Source organism: Chrysochloris asiatica, unplaced genomic scaffold (assembly GCF_000296735.1).
Source record: "Chrysochloris asiatica unplaced genomic scaffold, ChrAsi1.0 scaffold00069, whole genome shotgun sequence".
In the NCBI taxonomy this organism is placed as follows: Eukaryota; Metazoa; Chordata; class Mammalia; order Afrosoricida; family Chrysochloridae; genus Chrysochloris; species Chrysochloris asiatica.
In genome coordinates this window covers 7422260-7445821 of record NW_006408587.1, presented here as the reverse complement: position 1 = coordinate 7445821, position 23562 = coordinate 7422260, and the positions used below count along the sequence as shown (strand labels likewise).

Sequence of the window (23562 nt, the reverse complement as noted above, 5' to 3'; positions counted from 1 at the left end):
ACCCTAGTAGTAATACTTTTTTGACTTATGCTTATAGGTTGACTGAACTAGAAGATAACTTTTAGTGAAAGGAAGACTGGGTAAGAGGCTATTAGAGTTGTCCACATGGGATATGAAGACCTGAATTAAAATTAGAGAGGGAAGGCAGGGGACTGAAGAAGAAAATGAGTGAATATGGGAGACGATTAGAAGTGGTAGATCATGTGATATGTATACAGAATTTAGTGCCTGGTTAAATGTACTGCAGATCAAGGTGAGAGGTCTGACCATTTCAATAAAGAGTTACAGTTTGAGCTTGAACAGAGTAGTAGGCCATTCATTAACATCCGGAATGCAAAAGAAGTAGGAGAATGATGTCAGTTTTCAACATGTTGGGTTTGAAGAGTCTTCATGAAAAACTCCAGTGTTGTTTTCAACTTTAGATGAAGGTCCAGATGATCTCAAAGCTTAACGGGTGCTCCACAGCAGCAGAATTCTCTATTTGTCACTAAATCTGGATCACTATCATATGCTGGTTATCCCCAATGTATGTATGGTATCCCATACATACCACAGGTTGGTTCATCATTATTGCCTTTTATTATCAGTATCTTTATTTGTCATTAAGGGTTCGTGTGAGAATAATGAGTAAATGCAACAGTGTATGGACTACATGTTACTAATAATAAAATGGAACCCACGAAACGACAATGGAGCTCTGGTAGCGTAGTTGTTACTAATCAAGTTGTTAACCTCAAGTGCAGCAGTTCAAAACTGCCAGCCGTTCCATGGGAGAAAGATGAGTCTTTGTGTTCCCATAGAGATTTACAGCCTCGGAAACCCTGTACAGGGTTGCTGTGAATTGCAACCAACCAGTGGCACAAAACCTCCACCACCACAAGTGCAATTCATTGTAACTTGAATATGTTGTAAATTGGGAAACTACCTCATGGGAACACTGAACGTTTTAAAATTGGGAAAGGTGTGCATCAAGGTTGTGTTCTTTCACCATACTTATTCAACGTGTATGCTGAACAAATAATATGAGAAGCTGGGTTCTGTGAAGAAAAATATGGCGTCAGGATTGGAGGAAGACTCATTAACAACCTGCGATATGCAGATAATACAACCTTGCTTGCTGAAAGTGAAGAGGACTTGAAGATTTAAGATTTTCCCTTATGTTGTAATCCATTTTATCCTCTGATGTTCATATTTTTATGTTTAGAATCTTCCCGGTCTTTATTTGTTTTTTCCTGGTGTAATGCATAACATAAGCACTCAACCTCAAGGTCGGTTTGAAACACAAGGTTGGCAGTTCAAACTTAGCAGCCGCTTCTAGGAAACGCTGTACAGGGTCGCAATGAATGGGAACTGACTCACAAAGGCACTTAACAATAACAACATAGGCATTAAGTCACTTTTATTTTTATTTTATGAGTAGAGTTTAATTTCTATTGAAATATTGCTAAAATGTATGCATTGAGGTGGAGGTGTGAATTGGAACATTCAGGTATCTTTCATGTCTAGTGTTGATTTAATTAATTGACACACTAATACTGTTGTTGCTGTTATTGGTAATTGTGTGCCATCAGTTGGTCCGACTCATAAAGATAGGACAAGGTAGAACTCTTCTATAGGGTTTCATGTTGTGTAATCTTTATGGGAGCAGATTACAGATTATTTTTCTCTCCCACGGAGATGCTGGGGGATTCAAACCTATGACCTTTCAGTTAGCAACTGAGCCTGTAGGGCATTTTGTTTAATACTAACCAGTCTCATTTCTAAGGAGCTCTGGTAGTGTAGTGGTTATGAATCGGGCTGCAAACCTTCAGGTCAGCAGTTCAAAACTACCAGCTGTTCCACAGGAGAAAGATGAGGCTTTCTGCTCCTGTAAAGATTTACAGCCTCAGAAACCCTGTACAGGGTCGTTATGAGCTGGAACCGACTCCACGGCACATCACAACAAGTCTCATTTCTTAATGGATACTCAGGGTCCTATTGATACTCCCCTTCCATCTCCCTCTTTCCCATATCCCATCTCTCACCAAGTATAGATGATTTTCCCTTCTCTCCTTAGCTCTTCCTAGCTGCCTGTATTGACTCTTCTTTTCCTTCTTTATATCTTTCTTTGCATTGTATCCCAATCAATTATTTTTATGTCTCTGTGAGATAGTGACTTGGAGGGCAGGGATCAGGTCTTAGTGTCCCAGAACAATGTCTCCCCTTTACTTATTTAGATGGTCAATAAATATTTGCTGAATGAATGGATGTCAGTTAATCACTTGCTCGCTGGCATCTCTGAAATGTCTTGCCTAAAATTCTTTATCTTTTTGTTTTCTCCTGGTAGTTGATGCTCATCGACCAATGAGCCTATTCCCAAGTCTACACAGAAGTCTAGCTCAAATATAATTAAATGTGGTCGCTGGCCCCAAGGTACTTATACCTTTTCACCTTTACTCACACGCTCTATGTGGAGCTGCAGCACATTGAGAATTGATCCTCTTACACAGCTTCTTTGTATCACTCAGAGTGTGTAAAGGGGTCTGTCCTCTTCGGCTCCCACAATTTACTGCCCAATTGATTCTCACTCTTCCTTGTGTCTACCTTAATTTTCTCATAGTTAAACTTTGCTGTTACTGTTCATTTGTTCTAGTTGCCTCCTGTATTCCTTCTATCAGTGGCGTCACCAGGGTCAGTGCTCCCTCCAGTGCAGTATCTCATGGTGCCCTCTCCACCCCTTGCACCCTAGTAATGTTTTTACCATTCTTAATGCTAGAATAATAGGTGATGAATCTTATATGAATGCTAACAACAAATTGTTTCTTTAAAGCTTTCCACAGTCAATTACATTGTTGGTAACTGAGCAGAAACCACTTTACAATCTTCGCCTTTTCCTTTAATTACTACTACTTCATTCCCCCCAAAAGTTGACATAGATAGATTCACAAATATTAATTACCACAACCAGAATACTTGATAAAAATCAGTGACTAAGAAAACCCTGGCAACAACAACAGCTGCACATTTTTATAGCATGCATACAAACGCACGTGATTCAAAGTCTTTGTAATTGGATAATAATGACAGCTCTGTCCCAAGCGTATGGATCATAAATTTTGCATAGAGCTTTTGCCTTGTAGGGATTTTGGTACACTACCTCTCTGACTGTGTCACCCAGTGCAGTCCGCATCCTCTGCATCCTCCGTGAGACTCCACTGCCTTAAATCAGTGGAGTAAGTTTGCTAGATGTGAGAAGGTTTGTATTTGCTCTACTCTCTTGTGCAGTAATAGATCTGAGTTCTAGCAAAGTGTCCCTTGTGTCTTCTTTGACTTTGAGTTCTTAAAACTTGTACATGGCTTGGCACTAAGAGGGTGCTTACACAATGTTTGCAGAATCAGAATGGTTCAAGGTTTCAAAAAGCTTCCTTTCGTCAAGCTCATTATTCTTCCAGAGTTTCCATTTTTGCCACTTGCCTTCTTGAAGTCAAATTTCCTCTGCTTGTTTCTGCACTGGCTAATTTCTGGGAAAAAAAAAACAGAAACCATCAACTAATATTCACCTGGACTTGGCTGGTTTTCTGGGAAGCTATAATTAGCAAGAGGTTTCCCATTTCTGTGGGAGTATGAATGAGTAAGAGAGTAGGAGGTCCTATCTGTAACTCTGCCTTTTCCCCTGGGTTGAAATCCTGAACTGTTCAAGAGCCAACGCAAAGCGCCCACCTCTCAATGTTATTTCTATCCTAACCTTTTCAGTCTTCATGCCACCTTCCCTCTCTCCTCTCTGTTGTGTGTTTTTTGTTGATGGAGCACTGCTGTTCCTTCTCATTCCTTGGACTTGTGTCCTGAGGCCATCATGGGATACTGATGCTTACCAGACATGACTCAGAATTTATAGCCAGACATATCTTTGTTCAAATTTTGACTTAGCTAGAACCCCAACGAGATGGATTGGCCAAGTGGCAGCATTGATGGACTCAAGTGTGGCAACAATAGTGAGGTTGGCCCAGGATCAGTCAGTGTTAAGTTCTGCTGTATATAAGGTCGCTATGGGTTTTACTGACTCAATGGCACCTGACAACAACAACTACCCCATCAGTAAAATTGAGATGAGAATCTGTATTTGATACAGTCATTGTAAGGTTGAATTGAGCTAATATAGTCAATTCCAAAGTCACACTTCTATTCACTGACCATCCGTGTGAAAACTCCACTTTGATCCTGGTTCTGCAAGATGTAATTCTTCTCATATTGCAAACAATTTACTGAATGGACAGCTAAATGTACTTTATTTATAATTCTAATTTAACTTCTAAAATTTGGCATGTAAATAAAGTCACATAAATAAGTAAACAAAGGATTAAACCCTTGTGTTAGAAATATGTGGTTATATTCACCTCTTTCCTATCTTTGAAAGTGGACCTACCTAGTCACTGTAGCATCCACCATTCCCCACCATGCCTGGAAGTCTGGCTTTCTAAGCACGGTGTGTTTTTATTTTCCTTAAGCGCAGAATGAAAGAGAACAGTCTTGATGATGATCTTTAACTTATGTGCCATGCCCTTCACTCCTAACAATCTGTTTGACGTTCTAACGTGGGCACAAATGACCCTCTTCTTGCTGTACTTCATGAACAAACTTGAGTTTTAATGTAGCTTGGCAAGTGGGTTTTTTAAAGATTGGTGGAAATACACACGCTCACATCTTTGTCACTTCAGTGCCCAGAGTGCTAAAATCGTATATTATTCACAAACTCCAGGTGCAGGGTCAGGGGGGATGGTGGGCACGGACACATCTGAGCTCCAGAGAGGAAAGCACAGCTCTAAACGCTCTAAAGTGACGCAAAAAGTTGTATCTTGGGCATATATACAAATTACATCACAAGTGGCGGAATTTGCTTTGTTTTGTAAGTAAACCTGACCATCTAATTTTAACCAGAAAAAGAATTCATGATATGAATCCCCACAGCTATTTACCTTTGCCATTCAAGAAGGTAATGATCTTCCCTTTCTTGGAATGTTTTTCCCCATGACTTCTTAAAATTTTTAAACTTCTTTATTCAAGTTTCATATCATATATAAATACTGAGTGAAAATTTAGTATTTCTTTTATGAGATGGCTGAAACAATATGCAATAGACCCTAGAGACAAGAAAGATGTGTTAAGTACAAGGAAACTCCGTTCTCTTATAGGAATCTGCTGAAAAGATCTTACGCATGTGTTGGGTTTAGTGGTGTTAGGAGGGCATGGGGGAAATGAATTCACCTAGCTTATCATTTCAATGGGAGCCATTTCTTTCTTTCTGGCTTAGCTATAAAGAGATTGAATCTGTCAGTTGTCTGGTGTCTGTGATGATTACCAGCAACCATACTGACTGTTCCTGGGAGACTGTGTGTGTTGCGTCATGGAGGGCGCGTCAGGCAGTTATTGAGATGGATCCTTGGGACATTTATTTGGGTGGACTTGTGGGTTCTGAACAGGTCATGGGTAGCAGGACAGGGCTCTGGCCTTGTTATAGAATTTCTGCCCTGTGGAGCTCAGAGTACAAATGAGGACCAACACACATTGGAGAGGCCAGAGACTTTTCAGAGCAACCATAGGGCAGGCTTCACCTGTGCTCAGGACCTTGTGAAGAAGAGTGGGAAATTGTGTTTTGCACTTCATGAGTACATGTATTTTAAGCAGAAACTAGTCATGAGGGCTTAACTAGAAAGCATCTTGAGCAAGCCATGAAATGATAAACAAACTTGCTATTGAAAGAAAGAATGAGAAGTTGACAATTGAGGCATTGTGATCCTGAGTAGGTTCATCCTCTAGGGTAGAAGAATATAGAAAGAGGAGACAAAAGAACCGGGTAAGATGAGTTCAGTCATGTCATTCCGTTTTTCCTTTGTCTTCCATTTACACCTGGTAATGAACCCTTAGAGGTTTGGAGATATTATTCAAGTTTCCCTTTGTTTTTTTTTGTGTGTGGCAAAGTTGTTTACAATTTCCAAAGGGCCTTTTATTTTTGTTCTCCTCCTCAATCTTGAGGAATATGAATTGAGAAGGGGAAGAAAAAGATGGCAAGGTATTTTGAAGAGAAGAGATGTCCCCACAGTAAGTAAGGGAGGTCACTCCGCTTTTGTTTTTCTTTTTGAAGAGGCTGCTGCGATGGATGGTACTCATTTCATCAAATGTGGGTGTTACAGAATTCCTCCATGTCCTGCCTCAGGGAATCATGCTTTGGAAAATTAAGTGTCCATCAAATCAGGAGGAGGCTTGTACAGTTTCTATCCCCTGACCCCCTGCTCTTTGAAAGGCTTAAGAGCCCTTTGTTTTCTGTTCTAGGAAAGTTACACTGAAATTCATCTGCGTGGTTTTCATGGGCTTCATTTGTGCCATTCATAGGCAGCTGTAGGTTGTACAAGAGCAATGTTGATGGATTCCTACCCCAACCTTCAGAGTGGTGTGCTGGGAAAAGATTCTTTTTACTTCCTTTTTTTTTTTTTTTTTATTTAAGGAAGAAATGGAGATTTCCCCTCCTCCCATCTTGATTAGATTTCTCCACCACATGCCATGGAAGCTTCTCAGGGTTAAGATTTGTGCCTGTCATTTCCGATGTTTTACTGAGAATCGCAAACTTGAAAATACCTTTGAGGCAAACTTGTTTGGAATTTCATTTTAATGGGATTTCTGAATAAATCTCCATCTTAATGCTGACTAAGCTTTAAACACCCATTCCAGGGAACGCTATTGGATTTTTTCATATTTCAAATTTTAAATCACTTGACAGTGAATGCATAAACCATTTTTTATGTTTGTGAGTGCTATGTGCTTCAGCGTTTCTGGTAAAGACCCGCTCCCCACCCTCACCCCCTCTTTTTTTTTTTTTTTTCATTTCTTTGCCTTAAATAATTCTGGGCTGCAAAAGAGGAGCTATTGCATCATCTCCTGCCCTTTCCCATGTAGACTCGTGTGCATATTATGTAGGGTTATTTATCTCATCGAACAGAAACGGTATTCTGTGGCAACCTGATGCCATGCTGCAATTTCCTTTAAGAAAGTTTACTCTCTCTCTTCCTTCACTTTGAAACCTTTAACCTCAGATTTTTATTTTTGAATGCTATCAGCCCTCAAAGTCACATTCAAAGAAGTGACACTTCCTCTCTACCTGCATTTCCCCAGCTCTGTGTGGTAGAACGTAGACTAAGATGAAAGAAGGAACCTTAGTTATCGCTTTAAAAAACAGACTCAAAACTACTGTCAGAGGTCTTCTGACATCAGACCTCTACTGTGTTTTCTGCACCCGGTGTCATTGCCCCCATCTTTCTGCAGACTCGTCATACTCGGAGCCCCCAGATGTTCAGCAGCAGTTGAATCACTACCAGTCAGCTGCCCTGGCAAGGAACAACAGCCGTGTGAGCCCCGTGCCCCTCTCTGGGGCCACTGCTGGCACCGAGCAGAAAACCGAAGCCGTTCTTCACTGCGAATTCTGTGAATTCTCCTCTGGCTATATCCAGAGCATCAGGCGCCATTACCGGGACAAGCATGGCGGGAAGAAACTCTTCAAGTGCAAAGATTGCTCCTTTTACACAGGCTTTAAGTAAGTGGACGTGAAGCACAGATAGTTACATGGTTGAAATATGACTAAATGGTGAAAACAGTAAATTTTAATCCTGTATGTGTTTTGCCACAATAAAAATATTCAATAACATAAACATCCAATATGGCTGCCTCCCTGCCTATCTCCTCTTCTACCTGGAACTCAGGGGAATCCCCTGCTTGTGGAAATGGGTGTCAGGTCTAATCTTCACCAAAAGGAGCTAGTTTCATTAGATTGCTTTGGGGCAGAGGAAGGGATGAAAAACTATATCAGAACAATGAGTTTAAAAGTCAGAGCAACTGGGTGCCCAAGCAATGTGAGAGTGAGAGGAAGGATTTGGCAAGTCTAATGCATGCAGCAATGAGCCTGGGAGAACTACATCCATTAATTCTCTCTTTGGGAAAGAAAAAAAAAATGTGTTCTTGGAAGCAGTGTGGTAGATGAGTCTTAGAAATAGTGTAACTTCCCCTACTACCTTGTTAAAAAACAACAAAAGCTGGGTTTTTTGTTCGTTTGTTTGTTTTAAGATCATAGTGTTTCAAGATCCCCAGAGAATCAAGATCCTGGCACTGGGGAGATTGAGCAATCATAAAGATGGTTCAAAGTCTAGGAAAAGAGAATCCAAAATCATCCATATTTCTATATATTATAGAATTGTTGAGCGTAAAGCATGAAAGTCTACCTATTATTTAATCTAAAGGGGGTTTAATCCTCTTTTGTGAGATACTGGTTAGCTTAGTGGGTTCAGAACAGAGTCTGGGGCTGGAGCTTGCCTGCCTGAATTTGAATCCCATCTTTGCCACGTGTTTACTATCTGTGTGACCCTGGGTATGTCACTAAGCCTCTGTGTGCCTCTGTTCCCTCATCTGTAAAATAAGGTAATAAATATAACCTGGTGTGGCTCTGTAGGCTATTGTGCTGGACTACAAGGTAGATTTTAATCATAAGGTTGGTGGTTCTAGCTCACCAGCCACTCCCCGTAAACCCTATACAGGGTCGCTGTGAGTTGGAACCGACTCTATTGCACTAAACAGTAACAACCCTGCAAGTCTCTTGTGAAGACTAAGTGAATCAAACTCCCTAAAATGCATAGAATAGTACCTGGCACAAAGCAAGCACTAGTATACAATATTAGAGAGAGAAAACCATTATTATAGTATTATGTACTATGGAGTCCTGGTGTGGCGATGCAGGATAAACGTGGACCTCTGGCTGTAAGGTTGACAATTCAAATCCACCAGCCACTCCTTGGAAACCCTATACAAGATAGCTATGAATCAGAACCAACTCATTGGCCCTTAACAAAACATAGCTATAAAGCTGTTATTATCTGTTTTTATTGCAATCAAGAACTGAGCAATGCTCACAGAGAAGCCTTTGAAAGTAGACTTCACTTCCAAAGGAAAAGATGAATTGGAAGAACAAAATCATTTTTTCCACCAGCATCTTAGTTGCCAGGGATTTGGTGGAAAATGTGCTTTATCTCTGATTATGAGTTTTGTTCAGTTATTTTTCAGACAAATATGTATGTGACCTTAGAATTGAGCAAAGGCTAAAGGACCCAGATAATGTGGGTCCACTGACAGATGGACATGGTTCTCCCAAGAGAAGCACTTCAGTTAATAAGAAGGGGTCCTTATCCATTAACTCTCGGTTTCATCCATTTTTATGAGCCATTAAAACTTTGTATTATAAATTTTCGGGTTTTGGAAAGGATGGAGAGGGAAGCAATAATGCCATTCCACTCTCCCAAGTTGGTGTAGCAGCTCCGAGTTTCGTTTTCCTGATCATCAACCATCATGCCTTCCTAAGCAATTTGTCCCTTCCCTTTGTCTTACTTGTGAAGAATCATGTAAGCAGTTGGTAAATCAACCTCACTTTTAAATAGTTCCTGGCCATTAAGAGTGATGAGAAATATTTCCTCTTAGGAACCCTGGTGGTATATTGGTTAGACAGTCAGTCAGCTGCTAACTGAAAGTTTGGTGGTTTGAGCCCACCAGCCACTCTTCTGGAAAAAGTTGTGACCGTCCGCTTCTATTAAGATCTGTTGTTATTCTTGTTGCTACGTGTCGGTTCCAACCCATAGCAACCCTGTCTAGGATTTCCAAGGAGTGGGTGGTGAACTTGAACCACTGACCTTATACCGATTTGCAGTCTAGTGCATTAATCCAGAGCACCACACCAAGACTCCTCTGCAGCCTTGGAAATCTATGGGGTAGCTCTACTCTGTCACTATTGAGTCACTATGAATTGTAATTGGTTCTATGGCTATGGAGTTTTTGTTTGTTTAGGGGTTTTGTTTTCACTCTTTTAACAGGAAATTCGTAAGTTTCAAGAATATGGGAAAATGAGAGCCCATTTCTTTTCAAACTAAGCCTTTAGTGGCAACATTCATTAGAAGAAGCTACCACTGCATGCTGGGGTCAGTAATTGAATGAATAACCCGGGAACTGCTAGTCAGCTAACATGACTAGCAACTATGTTTCCAGATGTTCCAAGTAGGAGTGTCACACCCAGAAGCTCTGAGGAGGCAGGGGGTGGGGGGAGCTGGCCAGGGTATGGGGTGAGTGAAATCCCTTCATAACAATGATTACCTCTCTCCACCTGCCAGATCTGCTTTTACTATGCACGTGGAAGCTGGGCATTCGGCGGTTCCTGAGGAGGGCCCCAAAGATCTTCGCTGTCCTCTCTGCCTCTATCACACCAAATACAAGCGCAACATGATTGACCACATCGTGCTGCACCGAGGTAACCTTCATAACTCCATTCTCTTTCCTTGTTAAAGTTTTTGGCTTTTGATTGCAATGCTCACTAAAGGTGGCAGTAGCACCCTGCCCGGGTCCCTCTTCCCTTACGTGACCTCCTGGCAAGAAATCACAGTGATAGACAGTCGATGGGATGGAAAGACCATGTCCTCCACCAGGAGGGAGGCGAGAGGTGAATTTGAATGCAGTGGCAGTGAGCACTTCTGTAGGAATTGCCAGTTAGAGGGGTTCTGATACTGAGTTTTCTGCCTTCTCAGTCTTGTGAGAAGGAGTGAGTGAGCAATGGGTCAGTGAAAGCACATCGTAGAATGGGAAGATGGACAGAGTGTAAGGAATTGTTTTGAAGGTGATCAAAATGAGGATGCATTTTCCCTTGAAATGGATGCAGATAGAGAATTCTTAAAAGTAAAAACAGTATAACTGCTCTGAAAGTGTTCCATTAGAAGGTCCTGGATAGAGTGGGAGAAAAGTGTGCAGCAAAATTCAAAATCATTAACAACAACAACAAATCAGACTTGCTGGTCAGATAGGGTTTCCTCCAGACTATGACCCATAGTCACCCTTCAGGTCTGGAACTGAACCCCACCATTATAGCTCAATCCTCAGCCAAACAATAGACTCATCTTTAAGGGGCACAGTACCACTAGGGAGGTATGAACACCTCAGAACAGTAATCAGCTACTTGAGATCAAAAGAACAGCATCGACCCAAGGAAAAGTTCAGATGGGCTAGGTAAGAAGGAGGAAGGGGAACAGGAAACACATGGAACATGGGATGAGTGATGTTACACTGAGGGTGATGCAGTCAATGACATGAAACATCAAATTCACTATAAGAAGTTAGTAATTTGTAAAAGTAGTATGATATAGATTAGACAACCCATGGACTTTGGATTTAAATGTTGAGTTGAAGACCTATTCATTTTAACTTGGTTTTCATCTATAAAGGGAATGAGTATAATAATAAGATAACAGTAGCATGTCTAACAGTGGGTCTAGTGCGTAGTGGGTGTCCCACAAATGTTGGTTCCTCCTGAAAACCAGGGATAGTTCTTTTAAGTCCATTTCACTTTTTCTTTTAGTTGAGTTTACACTTGGCCGATTAAAGCAGTATACTAAACAACAAGCTTCCTCTGCATTGGAAGGAAAAATATATTTATATGTAACCTGCATTGTCCTGAAAAAATTCAAACTGCAGTAGCTAGAAAAAAGTTTTTGTAATGCCCAGCCATTCTAGCTTGCTTTTCCATCTACTGGTCTTCCTCATTCCTCTTTCATTCCTACTTTTCTTGTTCTTTCTTACTCTCTTCCTTCCTTTCCTTCTAACCTTGGAAATGGTTCTGTACTTACCACAATGTCTTTCTAAAACAATGAGTGTTGTCTACCCTTCAGCTGAGACACCATTCACTCTAAAATACTAGATCGTGGGCCTGGTTGTGTGTGTGAATTTGCAAAGTATCCATCATTTGTTTCTAGCCACTGTTTGCATTCAGCGTATTTTGTGTCATAGTCACCCATATCTTCTGCAAAAGCATGAATTCCACACAAAGCCCAACATTTCTCACTCTCAGATTTCTCCCTCCCACTACACTAAGGAGACGTGAGATTGGTGCTGGCTAGGACCACCCCTTGCAAGCTGGGAGAAGCAGCGCAGGGACATTTAGGCAGGAATTCTTGGCCCGAGTGGTTCCGCTTGGTGTTCTGCCTCAATCACCTGGCTTCCGGTCCCCCAGCCCATGTGTTACAGTGGCTCTGTGCCCCATCACAGTTTGGGTGGAGGCCATCAACAGTGTTGCTGCTGAGTAGACAGAAATGGTGAGATCTCACGTTCTGTGTCTGCTTCCCCCTCTTTTCCCATACTGTTGCCTGGTGGTACCACAGCTTTGATGACTGATGAACTTCATGACTTTTTTTCCCTAGGCTGAGAATGCAAGTAGGGGGAGAGTCAGAGAAAGATTCCACACTATTGCTGTGAACAGTCCAATAGAGCTGACAGAGTGTTTCTCACACCAAATGCACTTCCCCTTCCAGCAACATGGTGGGGGATAATAACTATTATTGGTATGCCTGTTTACATATGTGAAACTCGAGGCTGAGAAAGACTACATTTCTTTGACTTAATGTATTTATTTGTGGTCTACCTCATTTCGCAAAGGTATTGTGCAGAACCATAAAATTAAAAACGTGAAGAAACTAGAGCAAATAAAAATACAACGTAAAGTGGAACCTACACTACTACAATGAAAATGCTAATGAAAATCTAGGTGTTTGAATACTCAGTATATGTCTTAAGGCGCGTACATTTGTTAGCAAGGGTGCTGCAAAGTTGCTCCTGAGATTCTTGCTGCCATGAAAGAAAAGAAATTCAGATTTAGAATGTTTCTTAGATTTTTTTTTTTTTTTCTGAAATGCTGTTCAGGAACATTTCAGAAACCCAAGATTTTGGCACCGGAGAGGAACTTCTCCAGTGGGTTCTTCTGAAGAGGACATTATAGGAAGCAGTAGGTGTTGGCCCCAGCATGGGTGTTGTTGTTAGATGGCATTGGGTCGGTACCAATTCATAGTGACCTTGTGCACAACAGAACAAAACACTGCTCAGTCCTGGGCCAACCTCACAATTGTTGCCACGCTTGAGTCCATTGATGCTGCCACTTGGCCAGTCCATCTCACTGGGGGTCTTCCTCTCTTTCTCTGACCCTCCACCTTACCAAACATAATATCCTTCTCCAGTAACTGCTCCCTCCTGACCATGTGTCCGAAGTATGAGAGACGAAGTTTGGCCATCTTGGCCTCTCAGGAGCACTCTGGCTGCACTATCGTCAATTCCATAGGGCAGTGAAAGCTGAGGGCACTGACCCAGCCATCTAATCTGTGAGCGGTCAGGTTATGAGTCAGCCCCAGTCCTATGATTATATACCCCACCACATTGCCTCCTGCTGATTTCCTTACAGTCTCTTCTGTTTACTTAAGGAGATCATTTTTATTAAAAGAGGCAATTCAATTGTGTATTGGCTGTCCCTCATTAGTGTCAGAAAGCACATAATCTAGTATGAACACAAGCATTTGAAGACTGGTAATTATAATAATAGCAACAACAGTATTACTGGAGTCTTGGTGTGGTGCTGTAGAATAAGCACTGGACTGTTAACCATGAGTTCAGTGGTTCAAACCCACCAACTACTCCTTGGAAACCTTATACAGGATCTCTATGACTCAGAACCGACAACATCAATACACAACAGTAGTATTAATTGCTTACTAGGTAGCAAGCACCGTAGTAAGTGCTTTTCAATGTGCCATTTTATGGAATTCTAATGCTACCTATGTTGTTGATACTGTTATCCCCAGTGATAACTGGGAAGGAAAAATAATAGGTTCAGAAGCCTGAGCAACTTGTGTGAGGCCAAACATCTACTAAGTGACCCCACTGAGATCCAAACACAGGTTTGTCTGAGTTTTGAGTGTTTCTGTGGCTGTGGCAGCTGAGTCCAGGGGATAACATAACTAGAGGGGCTTGAAGTCAACGACAAGGACCTCAGAACCACAGATGGCAGGAAGCTTCAAGACAGTTGTGTCTGCCATCTGTGTCCTGACCTGGCTTTAATGTCCATCTCAACTCAAAATGGCAGCTCAGTGGGAAACCATTCTTGACAAGTTATGAGATAAGGTTGAGTGTCTGCTTTGCAATTTAGGGTTGGGACTGATCTCAAAGTAACAAGATGTGGCTCTTTCTGCACCTGAGCTCTCCTTGCTCTGTGGATGAATAAACATCTTTGGTCTCTAGGGCCTACAGCAAGAAATCTTTCTGAGGCCTAGGTTAATTAAAATACTCAAGATGAAAGGCAAGAAAAACAACTTCAGAATGGGCCTGAGACAGCTTGCATGAATTCAGTTTCCATAGCTTTTTATCTGGACAAATGAATATATTTGTATAAGGAGAAAACAGAAAAGAATCTATTTTCAGTTATGTGAAATTTAAATGAAACATCATAGACACATGTTTATGAAACAGCGGCAATGTTTATTCATTCATTCAGCAAGCTTTCAGTGTGTGCTTGCTACAGGCCACACTATGTGCTGGTTTCTTTGGGCAAGGTGAGTTATATAAGACCTAGTACCCACCCTCTTTAAAAGATGAAGTGTATCTCAAACTATGATGCAAGGCAGAGAGTGAATAATGTTTAAGAGATTCAAGGTGTCATATATACTTGGATTTCTTTTGAGACTAGAAAATGATGGAGGGAGGTAACATTCAAACTAAGCCATGATAAATGTGCCAAAGCACTGAGATGAGTGAAGCAAGGAAATGTTTGCAGAATGTCATTAAAACTGTTCTAGAGTACCTGAAGGGAATACAAGGAGGCAAGGCTAGAAAGGTGTATGTTAGGCCAAATTATGAAGGGCTTGGATACCAACATAGGAGTTTGAACTTTACTCAGTTGACAGATGAAAGGTCAGGGCAAATTTGGAACACGGTGTCGATGGGAACCTTGGTGAATACTAAGCAAAGGATTGTAAGATCTATCTATCTCTTTGAGGAAGTCTGACTTTAGGTCAGATCAACATTTGATGAGGTTAACCAGGATTTGAGGAATTCAGTTAGAGAAAGCAAAGTTATAAAGCAGAGGATCAATGAAAAAGAGGAAGACCCCCCCCAACAAAATATATTGGCACAGTGGCACCAGCAGTGGGCTCAAGTGTAACAATAATTGTGAGGCTGGCACAGGACCAGTCAGTGTTTTGTTCTGTTGTTCGACAGCACCTAACAAGAAGTAGAGAAAAATTCAGCCCTGAGACTTCTTTCAAGCACATGACTAATGGTAGAACTTTTGACAAGTTTTCATATATGCAAGAAGTATATATTTACCACCAGTATATTTTTGGCCATCAGCATTGTTTGAAGCCCTGTGAATACAGCCATGAAAAGACAGGCACGGTCTGTGCACTAAAGGCACCTTAGGCTCCAATTGGAAAGAGACAACAAGCGAGCGAATCATTTCATGGGTGGGCTTCCATTGAGATTATCACGATTGGAAGCACGATGCCTCACACATAGTTTTGTATGTATTCTCTTCTGTAACTTGCATATCAGATCCTAAAAAAATGGGCACAAATTCAAGTTTTGGATGTAACTCAGTTTTGTCAATTATTTCTGTTGTAATTATGGAACGGTGTAATCACCGATACTGGTTTCCGGTTGGCTTGTTGTTAAGTGCCATCTAGACTATTCTGACCCACAGCGACCCTGCAGAGGGTTTCCAAGGAGCTTTAACCAATAACCTTGTGGTTAGCAGTCCAATACTGGTCCTACAGTTGGCATACAGTTTCCCAACCTGCAACCTCAATAGGTTGATCAGTACTGAATTTAACTGAGTTCTAACAGGTGTTCTTCCTTTTGCCTTCCAGTCAGCTCTGACTCATGGTGATGTCATTGAGTCAGAGTAGAACTGTGCTCTGTAGAGTTTTCAATGGTTGATATTTAGTGACCTGAAGTAGATAACTAGGCCTTTCTTCCAAGGTACTTAGACAAGCACTTAACTGCTTGCACCATTCTAGGGAATGGAACTTATCTCCCTTAATTTTTCTGATTGGTATCATTTTTTTCTTGGAAGGAAAAACAACAAAAAACTGCAGTGAGATTCCTAGCCTTTCATTTCATTCAATGTAAGAACAAGTTACTTCAGTCCCCACTGAATACTTTTGCCTGTTAGATTTTGAGGTGCTATTTCCATCTCCCTCTAGGTTGAAGGGAGTAGTCTGGATAACATCAAAACTTTGTGTTGTTTACCACGAACTGTTTTGTTTATGTTCACATGTGTATTTGTGGTTAAGTTTGGAATGGCTGTTTTTGATTTTGACATTGTTATTTTTTTAATGGTATTCTAATACTCAATCCTAGTGTTAACATTTGGCTTGTTTGGCTGAGAGTGAGTAATAGGTGGGTCTGTTGTTTGGCCCCAACAGCATCTTAGTCCTCTGGAATGGTAATTTTCAAAAGGATATTTGTTGGAGAGAATGAATTCCAAATCTCTCCCTGCTTCATTTAAACTTGGCACATTCTAGGGTAGAAACCCATGTATGTCGTGATCTGCCTATCAGGAAGGATTTTTACTTGGGAATTCTAGACTCCACACGGATGTGAGTTTTTGCTGGCTGTAGCAAAAGTGACCCTCCACCCCTACCCCTGTCATTGAAATTCTACAAATGTCTCCACAGGAGCTTGATGGCACACACCTCTCGGCTCCTGTTGTGCCTTAATGTCCACATACTTCGGGGTGGTGTAGTCTGGGTTCCAGCCTCTTGGGCTTGGTGTCAGCCTGTAGCACCAAGCTTCATTTGAGAAGGAGGAGATGAGAGACACAATTCATCTTGTATCGTGCTGGTGAAGTCATCATGTTTTTGCAGCCAGTGCCAAAAGCAGGGCCACAATGAGGGTGATTCAGGCCTTGATTTCTCACCCAAGCTAATTTTGAAAGGTGTGAAGTCAAGAAAGACCTACAGTTGCCACTGCCCCATAGAAAAAACCCACGTGAGTGTTGAGCTTCTGCTGCCAAGGTAGGGCTTAGTCCATACCATGGAACATTCCAGCCTTGAACTTGATGTTCTTCACTTCTCTCAGTAATGAATAACCTCATTCAGAAAACACTGTCCATCAGTGGCTCAACTTGGAAAGGCTGTCTGGTTTTTTATCTTGGTCATTTTAGCCATGTTTTTAGAAAGGAGAAAAAGTTAACTGCTTTCTGAAGTTTCTATCTTAATAAAAACCCATATACCAAAAAAAAAAAAAAAAGTGGATAGGGTAATAATTTCTTAGAGTAGTAATGGACAGTTTTCTATTTGGGAGGAAGTAAGCAGGGAAGCTTTAGTCCTGGTGTGGTGCTGTGGGCTAATGCTTCAGACTGCAAAGGCATTTGAACTTCAAGGTCGGTGGTTTAAGCCTACCATCTGCTCCTTGGAAATCCTATACAGGGTCGCCATGGTTCAGAATTGACTCGACAGCACTTTACAACAACAACAAGCAGGGAAGGTTAGCTCTTAGGGATCCACAAGATATTTGAAACACAATTCCCACGTAAACGACTATCCTAGAAGTCTATACCTTTGTCTGTTTTGAATATTAGGAATGAAAGGTTTATATATGTGCTGGATTCAGAACGGGTGTTTGCTATGAGCCCCTTTTCAGAGTAGGAGGAGAGTGCTGGCTGATCTCAGGGAAGCTGTGCTCCCAGCTCCCAGCTTTGTACTGAACTCAAGCTGTGACTATAAGGAAGTAGCTTAGCTGATCAGCTCTCCATTTCCACATCATTAAACTAGAGAAGATATATAAACAGCTTTGTGAGGCTGGTATGGCGCTGTAGGATAAACAATGGACTGCTAACCCCGAGGTCAGCCGTTCAAACCAACCAACTACTCCTTGGAAACCCTATACACAGGGTATTTGTGTGTTGGAACTGACTCAGTGGCACTCGACAAAACAAAGGATAAGAAGTACCATGGAGGGTAGAACCCCTATCAGTGCTGGAAACATAGTGAGCAACTTAATACAGTGTAACAGTTGTTTGCATTCATTATTTTTATTCAAACTCCACAGCATTTTTCAGAGTGCTTATGACTTTGTATAAAATTCACTTAGACTCACTAAATGAATTTGAAAACTGCAAAGAAAAAACTCATCAAATTGATAGAGAAATTAAAAAGGAGACCTCATTTTAAAAATTGTAAAAGAGCTGATTATTTGCTGTGGAGATGAGAAGGCTGGCAGCAAGACTGACTGTCTTCAAGTGTTTGAGGTATCATCATATGGAAAATTATACCTAGTTGTTCTCCATCTCCACTGGCATCTGACAGAACCAGGACAGACAGGAGAAGCCAGTGCCAGAGAACAAACGTGGAAGTTGTAGAGATTACTTGGTAGAAATCAGGCCCATGTCTAACAAAGGGTGCAGTCTCTAGGAAGGTGCTAGAAAAGTTCACGTTAACACTTTCACAAACTCTCAATCTGTCAAGGCATAGCCGTTACTATGGGGAGGTCCCCGGCTTGTACACAGGTACCAGCCTGCTCACAAGCAACTTTCATGCATGCTAGAGTTCATGCCTGGCATAAACGCGTTCAGACCAGTTATTCTCAACATTTGGAGGAGGGTGTGATTTTTCCAGACGCTAGAGATGCTGATAATTATCCCACAATGCACAGGGAAGCCTTCCACAGCAAAGAATGATCAACCTCCAGTGCCTTAGTGCTACTGTTGGGAAACCCTTGCTTGGAGGAATAGCATATCCAGCATGGGCTTCTTACTACTCTAATTTCAGCCAAAGCATTTTGTCATCTATTTACACCAAACCATGAAACTGAATGGTTAGAAGACTCTTAAACATTTGCTGTTCTAAGAAAATGTGTAGATTACATTATAATCATGCGCTTTTAAGCTGTCTGCTATACATTGGTTTAAAAATATTTATATTTCTAAATAAGCGACTGGCTCTTTGTATAGGGAAAATAACATATGTCTCCAAGCTCCCTGGAGCATGTTGCCGACACCACCTTCTACCCTTTCTCTGCACTTTGTCGGCCAAATAATCACTGCAGTCGAGGACTCCCAAGGCAGTGACTGCCCTGTAGGTCAGATGTGGTAGTTGAGACTAAGGCACGACATTGGGTGGGAGACATTCCCCAAGGACCAAACACAAGCCAACAACAGAGGGAGGATTCACCGATGAGTGAGTCAGACTCATAGGTGTATACACTACTAGCACCTTGGAAATACCGCTATAAATTGCCTGAGAATAAATTGTGGTTTCTGTACTTAATAATACATTTCTGTTTCTAAGTAATATAAATATGTGTGTGTGTCCATTTGTAAACTTTCAGAGCCTCCAGAAACCTAGACACCACATGAAAATGCATGCTATATTTGATCCTTGCATAAATAGCACAGATTTTAATTTTATCCCAGTTCTGGATATCTGGCGCGGGTGCCGATACTCTGGGCAGACTGGTGTGAAATTTAATTTGAGCAGTTAAACACAAGGGTGAGGGAGTGCAAAATAAACAAGCGCACACATTTTCAGCCCTCCAGCATTTGGTATGCTAACAGGAAGAACACCCAAATCCTCTCTCTTTCATTTTTTCCGCTTCTGACAATCAGATTACAGATTGTCTGAGAAGACAGTCTCCAGAATCCTCCATCTCTCCCATCCCCCTTCCACGTCCCCCTGAGTGTTCTCTGCAGCCTTTTCATGTGTGGGCTCTTCAGACTTGTTGGAGGTGGAGTTTTAGTGAATGAAAGTGTATAGATTTCTTTGTTTTCAGATTTGGTGTTAGATTAGAGATCCCCTTTCTGCCTGGTCAGGGGAACATTCTTCCTCAGAACATCTTGAAAGGATAAACGGTGATGGAATTGAAAATAGTGGAAAGTGGTAGATTTACAGAGTCCGTGGGTGGTTTCAGTGGCTGATGTACTCAGCTGCTAACCAAAAGATTGGCAGTTTGAGTCCACTCACAGGCCCTTTGGAAACAAGGCCTGGTAATTGACTTTTGCAAAATAAGCCATTGAAAACCCCCTGGAGCACAGTTCTTTTCTGGGAAACTTGGGGTCACTGAGTCACAAGTGTCTCTAGGAGGGAAACACTGGCAGGAGAAAATGTGGATTTACAATTAGAGATGCAGTCTGGTCTCAGCTTTGCCAGTTACAATGTCTATGACCTTTGGAGAGTTTCCTAAGGGTTCTGTTCCTCCATTTACTGCTTTGTAAAATGGGAATCGCTCCTTCCTCATAGAGTTGGCAGGATGGTGCCAGCACAGTGGTGGCACATAGGTGACATGTTAATGTCAGAATCCTTCCCCTTCCCCTTAGCCCAGTGTAACTAATGCTTGCTAGGGAGTAGGGCTGCAAATGGCTATTGTCAATAATAAGGAATGTTAGTAAAAGTAGCAATCACATCGCTTCCTTTTCCCTGCTTTAATTATCCCTATTCAGGAGTCCCTAGGTGGTGCAAATGATTCACTTGAGTGATTGCCTACCAAAGGGTTGAGGCACCTTGGAAGAAAGATCTGGCAATCTTCTACTGAAAAAGTAGCCATTGAAAACCTTATGGCGCCCACTTCAGCTCTGACACAAATGGGCTCGGGCTCACCATAAGTCGAAATTGATTCAACAGCAACTGTTTTTTTGTATTGTTTTGTTGTGCTTCATTCAGGACTTAAGCAAGAATCTGCCAGCCCACCCCACCTCTATCCCTAGGTTCTTCTAGATATTAAACACACCAAGAGTGCTTATCTTAAAAATAGCCTACTTGTACCAGAGGAGTAAGTTGGTTTGGAAGTATGCGAAGGGGCAATGTTTGCATGTGTGTAGCTCAAGAAGCTGGACTTGTGAGAAGTAGCAAAATTGGATATGTGAATTTCTTCTTATCGTCCAAAGAAAGACCATCTGCATACCATAAGTAAAAAATTCCCATCTTTCCGTTCAATTTGTTTCCACAGAAGAGCGAGTTGTCCCCATTGAAGTGTGCCGTTCCAAACTGTCAAAATACTTGCAGGGAGTAGTTTTCCGCTGTGATAAGTGTACCTTCACCTGCTCCAGTGACGAGAGCCTCCAGCAACACATAGAAAAGCACAATGAACTGAAACCTTACAAATGCCAACTCTGCTATTATGAGACCAAGCACACGGAGGAACTGGACAGCCACCTTCGAGATGAGCATAAGGTACTGGCCCGGGACTGCCTGCCTCCCACTCTCAGCATCCCTGTGGGAGGGGCCAGGTGGGGAGAGAGCCTGACTGTAGTCACAGAGATGGTGTCCAAGAAAGAGATGAACTAAGTTAATTTTCAAAGTGGAGTTGAGTTCTTTTATAAAAGAAATTTAAGGTCATTGTAGGAATTGGGGGGAAAAAAGACAGGGAACATGAAAACCACCCATAATTTTTTCATCCAGATCCAACTCCTTTTGGTCCTCTTCTTGTCCATTGATCTTTATTTTATGCAGTTGTGATTATACAGTATGTAAATCATTATTTATACCTTGCCTTTTTTCTTTTCTTCACTCAACTCCTAATGAGTATGTTTTCTTCACATTTTAAATGTGTTATCACGAGGATTGGCAAACTTTTTTTATTAAGGGTCAAATAGTGAACTTTCTAGGCTTTGCAGGCCATGTGTCTACTCAACTCTACCACTGTACAGGAAAGCAGCCACAGGTAATGCGTACATGACAGGGAAAGGCTGTGTTCCAATAAAACTTTATTTATAAAATTTCAATGGAAATGGGCCCTGGGTCCATAGTATGCCTGCCTCTATTCTATCAGATTGGGGTTTTGGTATGGCGCTATAAGGTACGCACTGGACTGCTAACCACAAGGTTGGCGGTTCAAACTCAACAGCCACTTCTTGGAAACCCTATACAGGGTCGGTATCAGTGAGAACTGACTTGACGGCACTTAACAACAGCAATAACTTTCTATCAGATTGGTGTGCCCTTTAGTCCTTCAACCATGTAGGCTGTTTCCAATACCTCACTAACTGCAAAGATTTTCGGAGGCATCCCTGTGAGTGTCTGCATGCTATAAAGATTGTACAATGTGCTGTTTTATTTGAGGAGAGAGAAAATCATAAAAGATGGCTTCTTCACTCTGCACCAAACTTGTGGTGTACAACATGGGCTGGGACCCATGTCTTCTCTGGTTCTGCGCACTACCCAGAGTGTGGTAGAAGTCCTGATGAATATTTAGTTCATGAGAAGAACGTATTGAAATGTTTTTTAATTAACCAACAGATCTAAACCCTCTGTTTTGAGTTTATTTAAAGCATAATAAGAGGCACTTTTGACAGTGTTCTCTTCTTTTGTATTTTCATCAGTGGAAGCACAAGTCTTTTCCTGGCCTGATGGATATCACTCTGGTTATAAAGACTTTAGTCTGAATCACCTGCATCCAGGAGTTAGAATTTTTCTGTACTGTAAAGAGAGATAAGATAATGTTTTTATCAACTGGAATTTAATGGTTTTATTGTGACTTTTTTGCTTTGGAATTCATTCATTTTCTAATATATCTGTCCAAAAGTGAAAGCATAGAGGAAAAGCCTGAATTAGCGTTACGTAACAACTTTAATATATTTTCTCATGCAAACATTTTGGACACTTTTCCCCAAAACTCAGGGAAAAAAAAAAATCATTCATGTACTTCAAACCAAGCATTCCACAGTTACTCGCATATATGTTTACTTAGCCACTTCAGACCCTTTTATGATACTGTTGCAGCCTTCATCCTGATATTTTGGGAAAGAACAAATCAGGAAGATAAATTCTTCCCTGGTAGCTGCATCTTAACTTGCAAGTTACAGGGGAAAAGCAGGGAAAAGAGAGAATGTTAGAAACTATACCAGATGTGCGACTGGACACATTTTGACTGAGACTTTGGGATTTGGACCAGGAAAATAGACTGTTCAGAAATAATAATAATAAGTGCCAAATTTAAAGCTTTGGAAGCAAGCACGCCTGGGTTTGAATCTTGTTTCCACCAATTTTTTGTACCGATCTGCAGCAAGTTATTGAAATTTATATGCATTTTTTCTGATTTATAAATGAGAATTGTCATCCGTTCCATGGATGTTGTGTAAGGATTAGATTAAGTCACTTTGCAGTTTGGATTAGATTAAGTCACTTTGCAGTTTGATGTGTTCCTCAAAATATTGGTGAAATTCCGTTTTGCTCAAGTATAATAATAGTTGTATATAAGGGCAGTTATGTTCCTGAAGACCAAAATATTATAAAATCCCTAATTACAGTTTGCATTTTCAACATTGTCTTTAATGTTCCGTATTTCCACTATGTCATGTTCTCACATTTATTCTTTCTTATGGTTGACTGCCTTATTAAGTCCAGTGAGTACCTAATTGAGGCTAAATAATTGCCACTCAGCACGCCTAATGGTTTTCATCTTTGTCTCGATTGTGGCTAAGTGTAGGAGACCTATGCTTATTACAAGAGTCTTGGTTGCACACTGGTTAAGGTCTTGACTGCTAACTGGAAGGTCGGTGGTTCTATGAAGATTTAAAGCTTTGGAGGCAATTCTCCTCTGCCCTATGGTTGGAATTGTCTCAACAACAATGAGTTTGGTTTGAGAGATGCTTATTGCTACTGATAACCTTGTTAACCACTGTTGAATCATTCTGACTCATGGCAACCCTGTATAGGGTCTGAGGCTGTAGGGAGCAGAAAACCTTGTGTTTCCCACAGAGCA

At 41.3% G+C, this 23562-nt stretch overlaps 1 protein-coding gene across 1 annotated transcript in view; it reads left to right on the top strand.

Annotated features, from left to right (window-relative positions):
* The window catches only part of ZNF462 (zinc finger protein 462), a 184117-nt gene that overhangs the window by 138854 nt on the left and 21701 nt on the right, over positions 1–23562 (top strand). The window contains exons 8-10 of the mRNA XM_006864693.1: positions 7294–7561; positions 10173–10309; positions 20809–21032. Of these exons, the coding sequence (XP_006864755.1) occupies positions 7294–7561; positions 10173–10309; positions 20809–21032 (629 nt within the window). The remainder of the gene's footprint in view (positions 1–7293; positions 7562–10172; positions 10310–20808; positions 21033–23562) is intronic.